The sequence below is a fragment of the Danio rerio genome, chromosome 23 (genome assembly GCF_049306965.1).
Source record: "Danio rerio strain Tuebingen ecotype United States chromosome 23, GRCz12tu, whole genome shotgun sequence".
Taxonomy (NCBI): Eukaryota; Metazoa; Chordata; class Actinopteri; order Cypriniformes; family Danionidae; genus Danio; species Danio rerio.
Genome location: NC_133198.1, coordinates 4,496,886 through 4,517,500, shown reverse-complemented (window position 1 = coordinate 4,517,500; position 20,615 = coordinate 4,496,886). Strand labels below are relative to the sequence as shown.

General features: G+C 39.3%; 2 protein-coding genes across 4 annotated transcripts in view; both read right to left on the bottom strand.

Moving 5' to 3' along the window:
* zgc:113278 overlaps window positions 1–20,615 on the bottom strand; it is an 852,580-nt gene that overhangs the window by 560,649 nt on the left and 271,316 nt on the right. The window lies entirely within an intron of this gene.
* Window positions 1–20,615, bottom strand: part of nup210 (nucleoporin 210) — a 74,494-nt gene that overhangs the window by 40,643 nt on the left and 13,236 nt on the right. For both annotated transcript variants that reach the window (XR_012398948.1, XM_002667560.8), the window contains exons 8-18: window positions 20,466–20,534; window positions 20,252–20,358; window positions 18,119–18,259; window positions 17,908–18,045; window positions 15,281–15,436; window positions 12,367–12,556; window positions 9,361–9,506; window positions 9,067–9,285; window positions 6,317–6,490; window positions 4,166–4,355; window positions 2,693–2,799 (exon numbers count right to left, since the gene is read on the bottom strand). Coding sequence is in view for 1 of the 2 variants with exons in the window: in XM_002667560.8 (XP_002667606.3) it covers window positions 2,693–2,799; window positions 4,166–4,355; window positions 6,317–6,490; window positions 9,067–9,285; window positions 9,361–9,506; window positions 12,367–12,556; window positions 15,281–15,436; window positions 17,908–18,045; window positions 18,119–18,259; window positions 20,252–20,358; window positions 20,466–20,534 (1,637 nt within the window). In the remaining variant the exon portion in view is untranslated. The remainder of the gene's footprint in view (window positions 1–2,692; window positions 2,800–4,165; window positions 4,356–6,316; window positions 6,491–9,066; window positions 9,286–9,360; window positions 9,507–12,366; window positions 12,557–15,280; window positions 15,437–17,907; window positions 18,046–18,118; window positions 18,260–20,251; window positions 20,359–20,465; window positions 20,535–20,615) is intronic.

The following is a 20,615-nucleotide window of genomic DNA, read 5'->3' as shown; positions in this document are numbered from 1 at the left end:
GAATTTTTGGCTGCGGAAAATTATAGACCGAAAATGGTCGAATGAGAAAAATGGATGAAAATATGAGCTGAAAAGTAAGTAATGCTGTGCCATACTGCCCAGCAAAGATCCACTGTCCCTCCAGCTGCAGTCATTGCACGGAGTGAAGCAGCTTTCACACTGAACGTAGAAAGCAGTGAACTATAAAACTCTTTAAAAGGTCCCATGAAATTAAAGTTTTTTTAGAAGTTGGTATTGGCATTTTGGTTTTTAAAACATCTGTAAGCTAGTGTGCTCCAAAACAGTGATATAAAACCGCTAAACATGTAAACTACATAAGCTTATAGTTTGTCACTTTTCACCTATACTTTCACCTATATTTACTGATGGGTATGCGGCTTCAACTTTTGCGCGCCCCCTTCAATCCAACTATATTTTAAAACAGGCAAGTGATAAAATGTGGAAAATATTTCCATCAATAAATGAAAGATATTTTTTCATAAAGTTATCAATATGCTTCAAAAAATACAGCTTCGCAGTTCTGAACACAACTGAAATAGTATGAAGTAGTAAAAGGTATAATTACATTAAGCATGTTAAGTCGCAAAGAAATGCATCTCATACCACCCCAAAGTTCTTCTCAATTTAATTTTCCCTCACTAAATGATTATAGCACCTTGACTAGCCTTGCTTTTGGACTTTTTGTAGGCCTACTACATTTGTCAAAACAAAATGATAGACATGGGAGTCCTAAAGGGCAAAAGAACATTGCAAGTGTAAGGTCTGTCTTTGCAAGAACAATTAACTGAAACTGCTAAAAGTGAAATAAAAAAGACTGTCAAATGTTTAGTGTTAAAAAAAAACAGAAACAAACTGTGTGAAATGTTCTATTTAATTCAGGGGTCTCAAACTCGCGGCCCGCAGGCCATTTGCAGCCCTCAGTGCAATATTTTGTGGCCCGCGCCGACCGCTGTACACTGACAGATTCAGCGGAGCGGTGAGAGAGAGCGCTTCCCGCTCCGCTGATTCTATCCGTACACAGCGCGCTTGTCACTCAATGCGCGTTCTGATCAGCTGTGTTGTCGCGCGCGTACTCAAGAGCGGTGTTATCGCGCGCCTACTGAAGGGCGGGACCGAGGGTGTGTCGCGTCGCGGGGGCACTTTTGATCATTTTGGAAGGGCACTTTCTATGCAAGACTAAAAAGGGCATGTGCTCTGCACAGGTTGAGCCCTTATGTGTGCACGTGCCTGCCCTGCATCTTATATATATTATAGGTAGATACAGACTGGTACAGACTGATGTGACTGGAGTGGGGTGGGGGTGTTTTATTTATACATGTATACGCCTTTTTTTTTTTAGGTGAGGGAATGGAAGTTTTGAGTGAGTTCCCCCACATTTTCCCTAGGACTTCAATAAGTCAAAGTACAGGTCTAGACTTAATGATGATCATCTTCAAGCCATACTGAGGGTCTTAACTGCTTCCGCTCTAAAGCCAGATTTGGTGGTTCAGATTTGTGAGAAGAAGCGCTGTCAAGTCTCTGGCAGCAAGAAGTAGGCAAAAGATGCCATGTTCAGAAGAACTGTTCATAATCTTCACTCAATGTTCTGTTAATGTTCAGGACACTTCATGTTCAGAAGAAATAATTAAAACTGTTAATAATGACATTTGAGGACTTTTTTTTTGTGAAATCCCTTATGCGGCCCAGCCTCACCCAGACCTTGCCTCCTGCGGCCCCCAGGTAAATTGAGTTTGAGACCCCTGATTTAATTGAAATGTTATAACTTTGTTTGTAGCTAAAATTAAAATACTTTTGAGCTAAGAAGTTACCAAAAGGCCTGATGAGTCAATATGATACATAATAAAGTCATAAAAACATGTATATGGTATAAAAAAATGGGGGGAGGGGTGGAATGATTTTTTAATTGAATAAAATACAATATTATACGCGTATAAAATGCTAAATAAACATTTTTAACAAATAAAATATATATATATTATTTGAAACTTTTAATATGGATAATTTCAAAAATAGTTTTGGCACAATGGCGCCCCCCATGTGTGGCGCCCCTATGCGCCGCATTTACTGCATACCCCCTTTTTGCGCCACTGCAATCAAACAAGTGGTGCTCACTGCGGAGCCATTTGAGGAGAGCTGAGCTCCAGCAAGGGGGAGCTTAAGCTTGAGCTCCACCTTTTTTGCACTTCTTCTACGAGTGATGTCACTGGGGGTAGGGTTAGAGGTGGAGTTGGTGTACGCATTAAAACAGCTTACAGGAGGAGGAGCGACAGCTCATGCTCCCCCTCGCTGGAGCTCAGCTCTCCTCAAATGGCTCTGCAGCGAGCACCCTCTCCAATCAAATGCTTTCTAGTATCTAATATGCCCCGCCCCTTTCTAGACGCTTCTCATTTGCTTTCATTTGAAGCACTTCAGCTCAACCACCCTCACTGGCAGAGTGGTGATAACACAAAACGCTATTGGCTGGTTTTTTTTAAAGGGGAGGAGCTACACTTTGTCCCACCCTCTCTTTGTGCTTCAGTTGAGATTACGTCATATTTCAAAGCACTTCACCGGACCTGCACATTTAAAATTCAACACAGACATTATAGTCAACCTCTAAACTTGACTCGGGTCAGAGGGTGGATTTACAGGGCATCTGAATCCACACCACAAGATGTAGTGCAGTGCAGAATGAGACGAGAGAGACACTTACTCCACTCAGAACCATTGCTGCCTCTAGATGGGACGTCTGATAGCCCACCGCTGTCACAGTGATGCCTGCAACACCCGATTCATGATGAACAAGAACAGTCTGATGACCTGCAGAAAACACCACATCTATTACACACATAAATCACACTGACAACATATAGTTCTACATATGACAATACATAGAAATGAGTGAACAATCATATTGACTAACTCCTTTTTTTAAAGCAGTCATTTAAATTATTTTTAGGGCTTTCCTGCATTTTTATTGTTGATACGATCTATGTCTGCTCTAAATGTATGGTTTTATTTGAATGTTTTAAATACAATGATGATTTTGTAATTGCTAAATGCTGGAGATGCTATAATACAATTTTTGTCATCTTCAAAACATAGTATCCAGCGCAAGTACAACCCCTTACTTGTCTCTCTTTTTTTAATTAAAACTTTCTAAACGATACTATACAATAACATTTTTGTGTTTTTATAACAGATTAGTCGGTAGCTAAATCTGGAAATAATCAAACAAAATAATTCAAATGTTGGCAGCTAGCTCTCTAAAACTCTCACATGGTCGCCCACTGAAGCTAAGCAGGGCTGTGCCCGGTCAGTACCTGGATAGGAGAACAGATGGGAAAGCTAGGTTGCCGCCGGAAGTGGTGTTAGTGAGAGCAGCAGGGAGTGCTCAACCTGCAGTCTGTGTGGGTCCTAACCCCCCAGTATATTGATGGGGACTCTATACTGCTCAGTGAGCGCTGTCTTTCAGATGAGATGGTAAACCTTATTCTTTAAGGTAATTAAAACTGGCCTCCTAACCATCTCCATATCATAATTGGCTTCATCACTCAATCTCCTTTGTGCCAATCACCAATGGTGTGTGGTTTGGCGCAATATGGCTGTTGTTGCGTCATCCGGGTGGATGCTGCACACTAGTGGTGGATCAGGAGATCCCCCCCCCCCAAAAAATGTGTAAATCTCTTTGAGTTTCCAGAAAAACGCTATATATATATATGCAAGGAATTACTATTATTATTAGGTCACCGTGCTAAAATTAGTACACCTCAATGCATATTTTAGGGGAAAATATTAAACAAAATGTAAATAAAAAGAAACCAAAATCATGAAAAGCATAAAAAAAAAATATTTTGTTGTAATGTTGTAATTTGTGATTCTTCTTTTAACACCTCATTTGAATTTAAATCTAATATCTATTTATCAAGATGTTACATGAAAACACTCTTATTTTAATAAATATAATGGTTTAATAAAACATTCATTTTAAAAGGGAGGGTACTCATTCATGCTGCCATTAGTGCTGCTAGGTTGTGCTCAGAGGTCCTGAGAACATTATTTCACACACTTTAGGGTCTTTTTTTAACAAGTATAAATTTTCCAAATAATTTTACTATGAATATGCGTATCGTTACAGCCATAATTTGTATTTCACAAGTATCACAAGCAATCATTTTAAAGGTACCATGAAGTTTCTTCTGTTTGTTGTCCTCGTGTACGTGTAGCTGCATGGGCATGGTGGGTTCAATGCTCGCCAGGGAAACTTTAGAGGACTCCCAGATCATACTCAGAGAGCTGAAGTTATCAAACTTCCTGCCCTGCTCATCAAACGCCGCCACATCCAGCTCTGGGTTGTGATAGTTTGAAACGGGTACCTGGGTCAGAGACAAAAAGAGGGGTTTAAAGGGTCACGAAACACCAAAACACATGTTTTGAGCTGTTGACAGTCGTATATGTGTCCCACACTGCTAAAAACACTATTAGGACACCTATATTTCACTAAAAGGTGTAAATTGGTTGTTTTTGCGTTATTTCAAGCAAATTCGTACTTCCGGTTTGAAACAAATTTTTGAAGCTGCGTCACGGTCATGACATAATAGCGTGTATTCCAGCGTGCAGACTGGACGCCTGTGCCAGAGTGTCTTATTACGTCTTACAGTGTGCTGCATTAATGCATGAGTAAAGCTTGGTTCAAACCAATCAGCGCGCTCTATTGTGCAACTTCATTAATATTAATTACTGTCAGAGTGTAGACGGCAGAGACGCCACGTTGTATTTGCAAAACAAGCGTGAAGTGTTGCTTTTATAGTTTGCTGCCGTTAAGTTTTGTTTTCATTTTCTCTCTGTGAGAGCGCAGCTGGAGTCACGTGTGGATTAACAGTGTACGCGACGCGCTACAACAATAACTTACGTGTCTAAGGAGGATTATTGTTTACCTGAGAGCTGTTCTCATCTGCAAACGCTGAGATCTGGATTCGCTTGTAGTCTCCTCTAAATAAAGACGCGGCTCTAGTTGCTGGTGATTGTCCTGTCTCTACAGATTTGGTAAGTGAGCGACCAGTGCTCTTTGTTTATTCAGTTTGTTCGTATCGAGCTAAGTTAACTATTGCACCAAGTGTAAACATGTTAGCACCACAACCAAACTTAAACCTCGTGTAGGGTTTTTACCGCATTTTGTGACCGGAATAACACACGCGGCTTTCTGACGCTACCTGCCGTGTGCATCTAAGTTTCCGGGAAATGCTGAGGGTTTTTTTCTCTTATTCGCCGTGCGGTATCAAACATTGCATGAAAAATACACGCTTAGAGCAGTTCCTTGAATCAAAAATCTCGTTTGTCGCGAGGGGCATGAATGAATTCCCTGAATGAAAGAGCCAAACTGCAGTTAAAGTCCACCATTTAATAATTTGGCAAATAATTCGAGTACAGATGTCCATGTAGGTTAAACACCATCACTTTCTCCTGTGTGTGTATTTTGACTCTGAAACTTGCGCGCGCCCAAATAGACACTCCCACACCCTCCAACTTTAGTTCCTCCGACACTCCCCCCTAAACAGAGCTGGACACGCCCACTTTTCTGACTTTTTCCAAAGTATAGGTGTGAAAACACCCTGCTGAAACGAGGGGGTTTCATGGCCCTTTAAGCATCAACAGTCAGGTGATGAAAATGAAATAATACCAAAATGTTTTATACATTTGTCAGCAAAATGTTTTAATCAGTCAAATACAATAAAACTTAGTATGATCACTTGGAACATTTCTGGAGGCACTTGCTTGAAAACGGAAACTAAAAATGCTTTGTAAAAATGATGTATTAAATAAAAATGCGTCATTGCTCTTGCGTTTCGGTTGACCAAGCAACAAACCAGTCTTTACATGAAATTAATGGGTTTCATAGAGCAGCTCCTTCCACGTCCAGTGTGAAAGCCATTGTGTGGCTGGAGGGAGAACGAAACCACAAAACATTGCCTTTTTTTTTCAGCTCATATTTTTGGGGGTTTTTCTTCTCGGCAACAGAAAATTTAGTGCATTCATAATTTAATCTTTCCAGTTAAACACAAAAGAGGACATTTTAAAGAACGTTGGAAACCAGTAGCCATAGGAGAAAAAAAATATTACGGGAGTCAAGGGCTACTGGTTACCACCAAATACCTTACTTTTTCTTTCAGAAGAAAGAAACTCAAGCAGGTTTGTAAATGATGAGTGCATTTTTGATTTTGGTGAACTTTCTGTTTAAAATCGACACTTTACTTTTCCATTCATTGAGTTTCTATCTACATAACATCACATGCAATGACTTTGAGTCATAATAAACCAGCAGAGTTTGAATGCTCACCACTTGCTTGTTCTGCTGCAGCAGAGGGCAGGACACGTCCAGCTGTGGGTTCACGTAAATGGGGGTCAGAGTAAGACGTGACGGAGGAGCGCACACAAATTTGACAACAGCCGGCTCCACAGCAGGGAAAGGGTTTGTCACGGTGGGCTGGTTCCCAACGGTCACCGCCAAGACCTGTGAAGACACAATTATTTGAAGACTAAACATATCGGTAGTGGGTGCAATGGATCACAAATCTCATGGTTCGGATCACATTATGATTTTTGAGTCACGGATCGGATAATTTTTCAGATCAGCAAACAGGAGAGGAGATAAACGTAAATTGCTTTCCATTTACAACAAGAACTGTGGAAGAAGGAACTTTTGGCTTTAACAAAAATAACTTATGGAACCTGTTATTTAAATAAAAAATAAATCAAGAAAGAACCAGCTGAATAAATACAATTTTAAAATAAAATATTCAACTCTTAAACCGTAACATCTGAAAACAACTTGCGCTACTGTCGCTAATAATGCTGAATGTGTACATTTACAACAAACAACAACAAAATGTATAAACAAGATGATATACATATTTTTTGTCTTATTTTAATTAGTGAATTTTTGATGGCTGTTTGGTGCCAACTACGTAATTGCTACAAACTTCATTGAGCGTCAAGTTGCTTTTTTAAACTATGATTTGAATCTTTACCATAAACATCAGTGTTTATATTTGAACTATTAACTGTGCTATCCCACTGCTGTGCTATTTGATTGCTTGAAACTCATAAATTATAATGCTGATCGAAAAGACTGAAGACTGAATCTCTTTCTCGGTCAAACACAGATTTGAATGCACAGCACCAAGTGATTAATAAACATTCAAATCACGATCATTTACAATTAAGACTGCGTGGGTGTTTGAATCAAGATCCCAATCTTTTTTTTTTGTTTGTTTTTTACCTTTATTATATACAACAGTGAGGTTGAGACAGGAATACAAGGGGAGCATAGAGAGGGGGAAGGATCAGCAAGGAACCAGCGAGCACTTCAGTGCTATATGCCGGCGCACTTTACCACTAGGCTATTGGCACTGGCGATCTAGGTATTAGTATTGTCAGGATACTGGAATTCGATACCAACCGGTACTAAAATTTTAAAAACGCCCATTTCCCGTTAACACTCGAGTGCTGTTGAGCGAGTTCTTAAACAGCGCTGATTTGTCATCATGTTCAAGTGCTCAACAAAAATGACTGTGGTTGGCCGCGAAGGTTATCAGTTCCCCGAACTCACAACTGTTTACTGTGTAACCACAGATACAGGGACACTGGAGTGTTTCAAAGCCATGAAGATCAGTCGATTCATCAGTGGATCGTATCAGCGCTTGTGTGTCAGCTTATAAACAGACCAGCTGATCTTTGCTGCTTTAAAACACTCCAGTGTCCACTTGTAGCTATACACCGAATGCATTAATGCAGGCAAGAAACTGAAAACACCTTTAATAACCTGAGGAAGTCACGCATTTAGGTGCCATAACAACTTCCTCAGTCATCATTATATTTTACAGGGAAGCTAAAATGCTCCAAACATGTGATCTAAATGATGAGTCTTTTCCAGCTCTTCAGTTTCTCAGCTAGGTTTGTAAACCGATTATGAACACAGCCTACTTAATTACTTAAAGCAATATAGGCAGAAATAAAACTTTAATCTTAATTCTTATATTAGATTTTAAATTTTTTTTTTTACGCTCAACGAAGAACCAAGATTCTAAAGAGAGGATTAGGGGTACAATATTGAATTAGGTTCTAATATACATGACACATGACAAGGACAGTAATTTCAGGACTTTCACAATGCTGTTTCTCTAATAAGGTCAGGGGTACAATATTGACTCCAGACAATCATACTCGGATGTAACTCAACAAATGAACCAGGTGACTAAAAGGGGAGGTTAGGACATTGACTCCAGTCATGCTGATAGTTCAGAACCTCTGATTTTTGCTGTGCAATAAGAAATGATGTGCAGCTAGTTGAGAGAGGAAGGAGCCTGATCAACTCCCTCTACTCTCTCAACTAGCAGGCTGACCTTTGTCCGGCACCCACATTTTGCTATAAAGGTGAGAACTTCTTTTAGTAACATTGGAAGCTCAGCCGTGGGACAGGTGCGCATCATCCGGCATTCTCGGACATATGTGTTGGTCTTCCAATGTGACTGCAACGGGTTCCCAAGTCTTCGGAGAGGAAGATGATGGCACATTTCTGAAGTTGTATATATTCTATCTTCTTGCTTGATATTGTATTATTCATTATTAATCTGTCTTCTATCCACTTGTGTTATTTTTTGTGATAAGCCTTTTATACATTTTTATTACTCATTATTCAGACTATGATTAATGAATATCATGGGTATTATTATTATAATTGAGATCCGCTGTATGTACCAGTAACAAACAGTTGTATTGCTTGATTGGTATGGTGTACGGACCCTTTTATTGGTACCTTCTCTGGTGGATTAGCACCACACTTATTTTTTATTTGAACCGTACTAAAACATTTTTGGTATTTTGAAACATTTCAGATACTAATAATTTGGGCATTAAACAAGTCTTTTTCTTTTTAATCGTTACAAATTTTGGATGATTATACAAGTTTAAAAAATGTGTTATTATTCCACAGGTCATGTGCATGCACAACAGTGGGTCGACTGTGAACCCTTATACCCCTAGTGCACATTCGTAACAGATGGTCCACAGGATATGACATCACATTACCTGCTCTCCGAGAGCTCGACATGTGGCTCTGACCAAATGAGTGGAGTAGGTGCGAGCGGCGGGTCCGAACAGAGCCAGCGAGACACTGCTGTGGTCCTCAGCCGTCAGGTTTCTGAAGAACTTGGAGGGCTCCAGCACCCAGGGCCTGGGGCCTCCTTCAAAGGTCATGTCTTTGGAGGATCCCAACGTCACCACAGCCACAGACACGGGGTCAATCGGCTGTCAGAGAGAATGAAGGTAATATGTAAATCTCTGCTCGCCGTCCTCCACATTCACTTCTTTACAACAGCTTACCTTGAGAGGCGGGTAGGCAGCAATGGTGATCTTTGCGCTGAGGTGAACATTACTATGGGTATAGCTAACCAGCAGGGTAGTGTAACCGGGGATCAATGCCTTAACTCGGATCCCGCTGCAGTGGCTCTGACCTGGGGGAAGTCTACCTAAAGATGTAAACACACACACACACACACAATCTATTCGTTACATACAGTTCTTACGTCAAGTCAAAATCAATTCAAATTATATAATTCCCATTAAAGATTATGGTTTTATGATCAACATTTTGATTGCAGTGGAAAAATAAACAAAAATTAACTCAAATGATTTGAAACAAATACATTTAATGATGTCGGCAAGACCATTGATTGGGTTGAACATCTTTGAAGGCATCTTTAACAGTTAGCAGAGCAGCTTTTAAGGCTGAAAAACACTGACACAGCCTATGATTTAAAGTCACGGGGAAAAGTAGCAGACAGTGAATTAAATGCTTTCATTTTGATGGCTATGATAGTTAAACGTAGAAATACTCATAGCTCTTTTGTGTTTTGTTATTTTAATAAAATAACAATGTTAGAAAGAAATATACACATATTTAGGAAAAGTCCGGGTATTATAGATATATCGGTTTTACTTCAACAAAGTTGTTTTAATTTCAAAAACTAAATGCGCTCAAAATGACCCCCTAGTGAAGAAGATCTTTATTCATTCTACAGCTATGTAAAGACACATTAAATTGAGTAAGTGGTGAGCCATATCAATCTGACATTATATGTCTTTGGAAACAGGTGGTATGTTAAGGTAAGGGGTCATCCCTGCTGAAAAATCCAGCTTAAACCAGCCAAAGATGGTTGGCTGGTTTTAGCTGGTCGACCAGCTTAGTTTTAGAGGGGTTTTGGCCACTTCCAGTCTGGTTTCCAGCCATTTCCAGCCTGGTCTTAGCTGGTCAGGCTGGAAAGTGACCAGCTACAACCAGCTTGACCATCCTGGTTTAAGCTGGACATAGCTGGTTTTGGCTGGGCTTCCAGCATGGCTAGGCTGGTCAAGCTGGTTTTAGCTGGTCATCTCCCAGCCTGACCAGCAAAAACCAGGCTGGAAATAGCTGGAAACCAGCCTGGAAGTGGCCAAAACCCCTCCAAAGTCAGGCTGGTCGACCAGCTAAAACCAGCCAAGCATCCTAGGCTGGTTTAAGCTGTTTTTTTCAGCAAGGATAACACAGCATGGAATAGGACTTTGGGATACACATACAAAACCATCAGAGTAAATACAGTCAGAAAAGCATGAAATGTAGACAACATATGTTGAAACTGTCATGTATATCTGAAATGACACATACTGTATGGGAGAGAAGAGTCCAGTTTAGATGTCTGAAATAAAACACTAGTCACGATTGACAAATTTAAACTATATGTGGTAAAACAGTGATGAATAAATTAGATCTGTACATTACTAGGACAAAAAAAAAGAGGTGGCTTTAAATTGGGGTTGTAAAGGAGTAGGAGCTTGGAGAGGCCTGTTGAACCAGGAACCAGCTGTGAAAACACAAAGGTGGGATAGGGCAAGGATAAAGAGTGCAGCCAATTTAAGGGACTTCAGATTTGTCCTGGGGGAAACTGCAGATGGGTTTGCTCTGGACTGTCCCTGCATTATTGGAATATCCAATAAAGTCTGATATTTATAACCTCCAGACTGAGACTGATCAATTAATGGAAGAGCCAGAAACCACAACACTGGAAGTTGTAGAGTTAAAGGAACAGTTCACCCAAAAGTAAAATTCTTTGCAGTCACATTGATCAGTCAAACCATAAGCAGTTTTTTCATATGTCAGCTCTTAGACAGTGTGGGGGAAAAAAGGTATTTATTTTCATTACTTTTGTGTCTTTATTTTTTATTAGAAAAATGTTTAGACTAACAGCAGATTAATGAATCTTTTCTCTTGTATTATAACACATCTTGACCAGACACACTTCTTCTTTTTTACTGTGCTGCATACTTTTTAGAAGAGCTGCTGACTAGTGGAAAAAGTAGAATAAGAATAAATTTAGGTTTGTTCCAGACTGCTGTCTGGACATGTCACAAGTTGTCATGATCTTTGTTGAAGTTGTGAAATATATTAAAGATGCACGTAATTGTTCAGTTCTGGTATGCAGAGAAGGGTTGGAGAAAGAGGAAGTATGTCTAGGGGTTACAAAGAGCCAAAGGACTGCGAAATGACTGATAAGTGACGCTAAACCAAAACTCCACCTGTTGAGATCAGTTGTGTATATATGCTGGAGTCAGAAAATGTATGTTAGTTGAGAACCTCTTGAATGTAATTCTTGTATTGCATTGGGTAATGTAACCCAGAGCTCTGTCATCAAATTATTCATTTGTATCTAATAAATTACTAATATTTTTGGCATTGAAGAAAACCCTCTCCAGACCTTTTCTTATTGAACACGCATGGAATTGGCATGATATTCCAACAACAGATCAGCTGATCAACGCAGCTTGGAATCTGTGTTTGCACTTGGTGAACGGCGGTGAAGAGCGGTAAAACAATGACCTTCGTGGCCAATAACAGTCATATCTGTTGAGCATGTGAACACAAGAGGCAATCAGCTGTGTTTAGGAATTCAACAACGCTCAAATGTTAGTGGTAAAATGGATTTTTTTTTTAAATCCAGTAACGACTAGCACCAAAGTCCTTTGACAACCCTACCCTTCCAGGTGCTCTGATTATTCTAGAGAAAAGCTGTAAAATTTACACACTCTTTACAGCAATAAATAACTAAAGACCTTTTAGAATAAAGATGGACGCAGTAGATGGATGCAGTTGTACTCGTACTAGAATTGGTACTCAAGATTCAAGAAAAATGAGTATAATTCCTCTTTAATGTCTGACAGTTACTCTAAAACTAAAGGGATCCTCAGCACTATACCTGACAGCTCTAGCAACTGTATATTGGTGATGTACAGAAGCTCAGCATCAAGAAACAAGGTTTTGTTTCCCATACAAGAAAGAAAACGATCAGCTCCACTCACCCTCCAACATCTGGAAGACGCCGGTACTCTCCATGTCCACCTGCATATCAAAGTGTGAGCAGTCGCTGAGTGTCACCCTCTCGTCCCCCAGCTGACCGAAGATTCGCAGGGGCAGATCCAGATGCAGGCCCACACGAGCCTCCACCGCACAGGGGCTGAACTCCATCCCCACCGGCTCAATCACATACACCTGCAAACACCAGCTCGATATTTACTAGGGGTGTAACGGTTCACAAAAATCACGGTTTGGTTCAATATGATACAGTGGTGTCACGGTTCGGTATGTTTTCGATACAGCAAAAAAAGAAAAAAGCCAGAGGATTTCTCTGATTTAAATTTTTAATGCATTAAAACTAACATCATAAAAGTATGATCCTGTTTTCCTTTTTTTTTTCACTTTCGGGGTTTCTGCTTAGCAGCAAATAAAACAAATCCTTCTTTATACTTAAAACCAAAAAGCTTCTTATAAAAAATAAATAAATATAATATTGTAGCAGTTAAAGAGCCCCTATTGTGGGTTTTCGGAAATTAGCTTCTATGTAGTGTGCAACACAGATCCAAGTGAAGTGAAATATCCAGCTAAGGCTTAAATCTGAAAGTGGACAGTTTTTAAAAACTATTGATTCATCTATTAAAGAGTCGACTCATAGTGGTTAGAATGAATCGTCTTCGTAACGAGTCTTTAGCCGTTTTGGCGTGAAGTGACTAAGGCCCCGTTTACACTAGTGCGTTTTAGTTTGAAAACGCATAAGTTTTGCTACGGTTACGCCATCCGTCCACACTACGCCGGAGTTCTCGAGCGCCGAAAACGGAGCGTTTCGAAAACGATGGAGAGGCCGTTTTCATTCTGAAACGCAGCTGCTCCGTCTCAGTGTGGATGATGGAAAACGGAGACATTTGAAAACGGAGGCGGGGCTGCAGACATTCGCCTCTCTGATTGGGGCTTTTCCTGAATATTAAGTAGCCTAACACGCACAGTTCAGTCCTGCATCTTCTCCGTGTAAGTTAAAACTTCGCAAGTTTGATCATGGCTGCAGTCTCTTCTTCTCAGTTTGATATGGAAAACAGACTATACCGAGGACACGGGTAAATCTTCAAAGGGAACAGTGTACTTTATAACTTCATTCACATCACCCTGGCTACGTTGTTTTACTTTCTCAACAATAAAATGTAAACATGATATAAGGAACTGCCTATTTTCATTTTAATATTAACAACTAAACAGACAGCAAAAATGTTGAGGCGTCGTGCTGCAAATATGAGCGTCATCTTCACTGTGTGCATATTTATAACAAAACGGAGCCTACAACAACTGCCTCCTTTCAATTTCAGTGAAAATACGAAACACACCCTCTCTTTGCTGAATATCAGTTTTAATCGATAATGGCCATCATAAAAGTATAACATACAATAAGTTTATACATTATAGGAAATAAAGGCAAGCGATCAGTCAATATACAGAATGTACGTGGTTACATTAATCATTAACTTATCTTTGCGCTTAGCCAAAACACGTTACCTGAGAACAAGTAATAGATTCCAATGTCCAATGAATATGTCGTTAAATAAAGACAACAAGATGAAAGAAATATTCCGTTTAATAAATATAGTGAGGTTAGATCCAGCGGGAGATGCTTGATGAGAAGTCCGACTAGCACAGCTCTCATCTGGGTAGATTGGCTACAGCGCTTGCCTGAGAGTGTGTGTGTGGTCACGTGATGTGCGTTTTCAGCGTTTTGGTGTGGACGGAGAGCAGTTCAGAAACGCTGGGTGAAACGCGAGTGTGGACGCGGATCGTTTTCATTCTAAAACGCCGTTTTAAAACTAAAACGCACTAGTGTAAACGGGGCCTAAGAAACATAGTTGTTATGGGCACAAACCCGGGAAAATTAAAACCTGTTTGTTAAAGGAAGGATCAGAAAAGACTGGTGTATGAGACTTGTGAGAATGGGCAGACAATACACCAGGGGTGCGTGCAAAATAAGGCCAGTTTATTAGGCACAAAGGCAGCCTGGCTGGGGATGGGATCTTTGGGCAAAGCAAGAGTACAGGTAAGCCCTGAGAACATCTAACACTTCACGCAAGAGGTGCCACAGCAATAATTGCAAATAGAAATGATCTAAGTTACAGCTGAGAAGGGAGAAAAGCTCCGTCACAGAAATCACGCTCAGTAAATGATGTGCACGCTATCGCTTTCATTTTCTGAGTTCAAAAGCGATGGTCTACTGTTTAACATGACAGCGGGGAAGGCAGCATGTTGTCTGCCTCGTCATTTGGGATGCCATGTTGAGCGTTGTTGCACTGAAAACATTATATTTTGTACTTATTCCCTTTTAGCTTTTTAGATATTAATTTGAATTGAATCGTTCGGTTCGTAATGCGTACCGAACCGAAAGTCTCGTACCGAAAGGTTTAATGTGAATACACATATCGTTACACCCTTAATATTTACATACTCATATGGTTATTTAAAGAGCTCATGACACCTCAAAATAATTGAACTCAAAATATTAGCCCTACTGTGATGTTTTTTTTATATTTAAAAAAAAAGTGTTTTAATTTTTCACAGTATGTCTGATAATATTTTTCCTTCTGGAGATAGTCTAATTAGTTTTATTTCAGCTAGAATAAAAGCAGTTTTTAATTAAGACAAACATATTTTAGGGTCAATATTATTAGCACCCTTTTAGCAATATTTTTTGATAGTCTACAGAACAAACCATTGTTAAACAACGATTTGCCTAATTACCCTAACTTGCCTAATTAATTAACATAGTTAAACCTTTAAATTGCACTTTAAGCTGAATACTAATGTCTTGAAAAATATGTAATAAATAGTGAAAATAGTAAAGTCTTCCTTTAATAGTAATAAAATAAAATATGTATTATCCACAAGCATGACTGCAGGAATCACCTTCATGTCTCCGTAGTGCAGTGGGTTTCTCATGTCATGGGCGTAGATCACACTGACTCCAACATCTCTAACCGTGGTCATCATACCTTTTACTGTCACTGTGGCCACTGCTGAGTTAGTGGACGACCAGCTGAAGTTCCCGCTTCCTCCAGTAGCCTGAAATGGAGACAAAAATCACAATAAAGTAACAGAGACTAATGATTCCCAACCTGGGGTCTGCAGAGGGCGGGCGCAGAAGCTTATATGCTTTGAGGTCGATAAGAGTATAAAATGTCCCACTAATAACTTAATTATAAATTGTTTAGCAATTAAATTAAATAATTACATAAAAATGTAATTAACAGCATAGTCTTCCAGGGGTACAGACGATGACCAAATAGATATGAGGTGTACCTGAGGTAATCATGTCATCAAGTTTTCTGTTGTTCACCTGTGAGAAATAGAAGCCGTTTCTAACATATCAATTCAAGGTGTTGGTTTGGACAAAAACTCCTTTGAGTATGTCAAATATTCCTTCTATCGGGTGCCGTTGCTTTCATTTAGAACACGGTTTAAACCACTCGCTCCTGTCCTCAATCTAGACCTTAACTTTTGTTTGTTTTGATCCAGGAGTGCAATACCTAGTTCAACCACTGGGTGTCAAACTGACATACTGCACCAGGGGTGCTCAATCCTGTTCCTGGAGATCTACCTTCCTGCAGATTTCAGTTGCTACCCATATCAAACACACCTGAACCAATTAATTAGGACCTGAAAACCACTTGATAATTACAGGCAGGTGTGTTTGATATGAGTAGCAACTGAAATCTGCAGGAAGGTAGATCTTCAGGAACAGGATTGAGCACTGCACCATTAAAGCTAGATTTTGGATCTAGTTTTGGATCATCCTCAACACCTGGGCCCTCATGTACGAAGACTTGCGTTAAAATCATACTAAAACATTGCGTTCGCACAAACCTGTAAATGTGCGTACGCAGTAAAAAATTCAGATGTATGAAACACTGCGTACGCCGAATCACACGCATATTCTCTTCGTACATCCGGATGAACGTGAAACTGAGCGCAAAACCCCTCCCTGCCTCCTCCTCTGTATGAATATGCTAATGACTCTACTTTGGCAAAACCAAACGAAGAAGCAACAGGCAAAAGCAAGCAAAAAGAGAAACTTTGAACCAAATTTGAATTGGAGGTGCGCCTATCGGAGGCAGACCGGAGAAAAACAGTGTTATTTGCGAGTTTGTCCACCGAAATTAATAACAAAAGAAAAAAATAGAGGGTGAAAGCTGACACGGGTAACGCAGTGGGGTCTCATTGGAATGTAGTAATCGGGTGACAGTCGAGCAGCGCGAGTGGCGTAGCTCTTAAAGGCCATGTCAACATGTTTTGACACTGTCATTTCTAAACCAGGTTCGAATCCAGCGTCTGACGAAGTTGTTTTTCTTTTTTCCCCCCATTGCATATCAAATCTTGCCTACTCTTCATCACGAGGAAAACAAGTAGGGATCATTAATAAGTGTGTGTATTATGTTAAGCGCATTTGAGCATCATATTATTTGCGCATTTATTGAATGGAAATGTTTCCGATTCATGTAGCCTATGCACATTCGTCTTCAGATGACGCCTTTATAGCAATGTGCGTGCAGCAGATCGCTCCGATAAGATTGGGGAAACTGGCGACCGCTGCAAGTTGCTCTTTAATGTTTGGCTGGTCAACTGTATGGTATGGAAAACTTATATACCTGCTAGACATGCGGATGATCATGATCCCGTCTCAAACAGCTGCCAATGCACGGCTCAAAGACACTTTGCAGTGTTCAATTTAACATGATTGCCTCTAGGAGTCGCCAATGGAAATAAAACAGACACACACAAGAAATGCGCGTACGCCAGGCATGAAGTTGGCGTGGACCAGTGCACATTCTCAAGTTCATTTCATTGTTAGTAAACACAAACGTGAGCGTGAAATCTAGCGTACGCAAAGTTTTACTGCGTACGCACAGTTGACACATGAGGCCCCTGATGCGGAAACACCTGAACCACAGCGATCTAATTAGAAGGTGTTTCAGTCAACAAATCACCAACATTTACCATGGTTTTACTGTAGTAACACTGATATGAAAAGTAGAATGAATTCAATTTCTGTAATAATGTACTACATATATTAAAGGAGTAATGTATTATAATCTCAGTACTTTTATTATTAATTATTAATTCCGTTGCCAGTAGTTGATATACACACACACACACACACACACACACACACTGTATCAGACTGTTATATGTACAGGGGGCTCCCAACAAAAAAGGCAGGGATTTCCTTTTTTTGAACTGTAATGAGGAAAGCGCCAAGTTTGCAAGTTCTCCACGTGTTTGCATGGGTTTTCTCTGATTTCCCCCACAGTCCAAACACATGCGCTATAATTGAATTTAATAAATTAAACTGTCCAAGGTGTATGTTTGCGAATGAGTGTGTATGGGTGTTTCCCAGTTCTGGGTTGCAACAGGAAAGGCTTCCACTGTGTAAAACATATGCTGGATAAGTTGGCGGTTCATTCCGCTGTGGCGACCCCTGATTAATAATAAGAATAAGCTGAAGGAAAATGAATGAATGAATAAGTAAAGCCCACCTTTATAATGTACTGGTACGCTCCCTCTTTGGGTTGCCATGGAAACGTCAGGATGGCCGGTGTGAGGACGATTGGGTCGTAGATTTCCACGTCCTGCTCGTTACGCACAGGAACTGAGAGCGCGTGGACACTTCCTGCCTGAAGACCCAATCGGGGTTACAATACATCTCAATACTGTCAAACCACCAACACCGAACACTGCAACACATACTTGATCAACGACTGCTTTCAGTGTGCCATCAATGACTGTCTGACCCTGTTTCACAGCTTTCACATGGTGGTAAGACCCATTAACAGACGACTCCAGGACCTCAAAGTACTCCGCAGGGAATGTGGTTTCTATACGGATGTTCTGCAAAAACAAGAGATTTCAGTATACAAAAAAATGGATAAATAACAGCCACAAATTGTGAACTGGTTTTGTTCTGAAATACTTTTAAGAAGACACAAAAACATGTGGGCTGTTCTAATTAAAGAAATTACATTTATTATATTTTAGAGTGGACATTCAGACCACTCTAACTTCATTTTTATGAGTGTTTGGAAGCAGCAGAGTTAGTGATATCGCTTTGACTCACATGCTGAAAATGGCGGACGTGCAACAAGAAACTGAGGATATGATTGTGACGCGAGGCAGTCAATCAATATTGGTGGGCGGGGGGACCGCACTACGTAAAGTTGCTGTCGGTCTGAAAACTGCTCCAATTGGTCCACCGTTTTTATGTTGTTAAATTGAAAAAAAAAAAGACTGTGTGTGTTTATTTCACCCCAATATGACGGTATATACACTATACTTGCACACATGTCTGTCCAAACAGCTTAAAAAGTAGATTTTTCACCATCGGTGCCCTTTAAGACATCTCAAAGTATAGGTGACAACAAACTATCTTTTCTTTCTGTTTGATGTTTTACAATAATTTTAGTAGACACTTTTTTCCATTTATGTACTTCTCTGACATTCTGTATATAGTTTTTGTTCTCTTATACTTATTTACAAGTTTCTATATGTATATATTCATATATTTGTGTTTGTTTGTGTACATATATAATTTGTAATTTTTTGTATTTTTGTTTCATATTGTTATCAACCATGCTATTGAACCAAGTCAATGTTGAGAAATCCTGTCTATTACCATTGTTGATAACCATGTTTATTAAAAACACAATAAAGTTTAAGTAAAATAATATATATTTAATTAATCAGTTTTTTTTGACAGTCTACAGAACAAACCATCGTTATACAATAACTTGCCTAATTACCCTAACTTACCTAGTTAGGCCTTTAAATGTACTTTATGCAGTATAGAAGTGTCCTGAAAAATATCTAGTGAAATATTATTTAATGTCATCGTGGCAAAGATAAAATAAATCAGTTATTAGAGATGAGTTATTAAAACTATTATGTTTAGAAATGTAATGAAGAAATCTTCTCTCGGTTAAACAGAAATTGGGGGGGAAATTGGAAAAATTTAAAACTTTATATTAAGTGTCCTAAACTACTATGTACTTGCATCAAAAAATAAATACAAGGTACTTACCATGTTTATAATGTATTTGAGAGCACTTGTGGTGCTTTTGAGTTAGGATAGAGGTTGGGTTATAAACAGGTTTGGTGGCATGGGTAGTTTAAGGGTGGGTTAAGGTGTGGGGATGGTCAACAGTGTATTTACAAATTTAATTACAAAAGTTAATTACAGATGTAATTACATACTTGTATTTAATCAAGCATAAATACACAGTAAATAAATGTATTTACCCAAAAAGTACATTGTAGCAAACTATTAATTCCTGTTTAAGTACATATTGGTTAAGGCCACTTAATATAAAGTGGGACCGAAAAATTAAACAGGGGGGGCTAATAAATCTGACTTCAACTGTATGTTCTTTTTAAATGTTTTGGTAAAAAACTAAAACTTTTCCCCCATTGAACACAATATATTTTATTACGAGAAACACTTGAAATAATTTGGAACCGTACACATGTTAGGCTGCTTGATGAAAGCATGAACCAGTCCTCATTGAAAACAAAGCATCTAATTCTTCCAATGTTTTTGAGATGATAGTATGCTAAATTTACTGACTAACAAGAGAGAGATCGTCAATAATGGCCGTAATTTGCCACAAAACTGCGTTTAAAACTGCTTATTAAAGTGATCCCTTTAAATAGAGACAAAATTCAATTAACAAAACGTTCAACAACCAAGCTAATAAAAAGGAGAACTACACATTTTAAGGAGTACAATCATTTAGAAATATAATTTACACATTTTTGGAGTTTAATCCCACTAAAAACAATCAGAAATGATCAAAACCAAAACTCTTTTAATTGTCTAAGTAAACTTACATCAGACAGATAAATCTTGTGCCCCGACTTATCGAACACTTCAATGAAGATCTCATATTTCCTCCCCGTCTCAAGGACCCAGCGATCCTCTGGATGAATCTTGAATGCTGGTGCATGAGAAGATTAAAAAAAAGCAAATCAATAACACAACAATTCATCAGTTTTATAAGAATGCAATGTGCCAAAAGGGTAACCAAAGCAAAAGCAAACAAACCCAGGTATCCAGGCTCCACGACATAGATGGTGCTGTTGGGCAGACGAGAAGCTCCCTGCATCCCGAGACCTGGACAGTCAGAATGAAGGAAAACCTCTGGATATAGTTAGCAGATTCTTCATCGAATACCTCACACACTGCTCGGTTCAA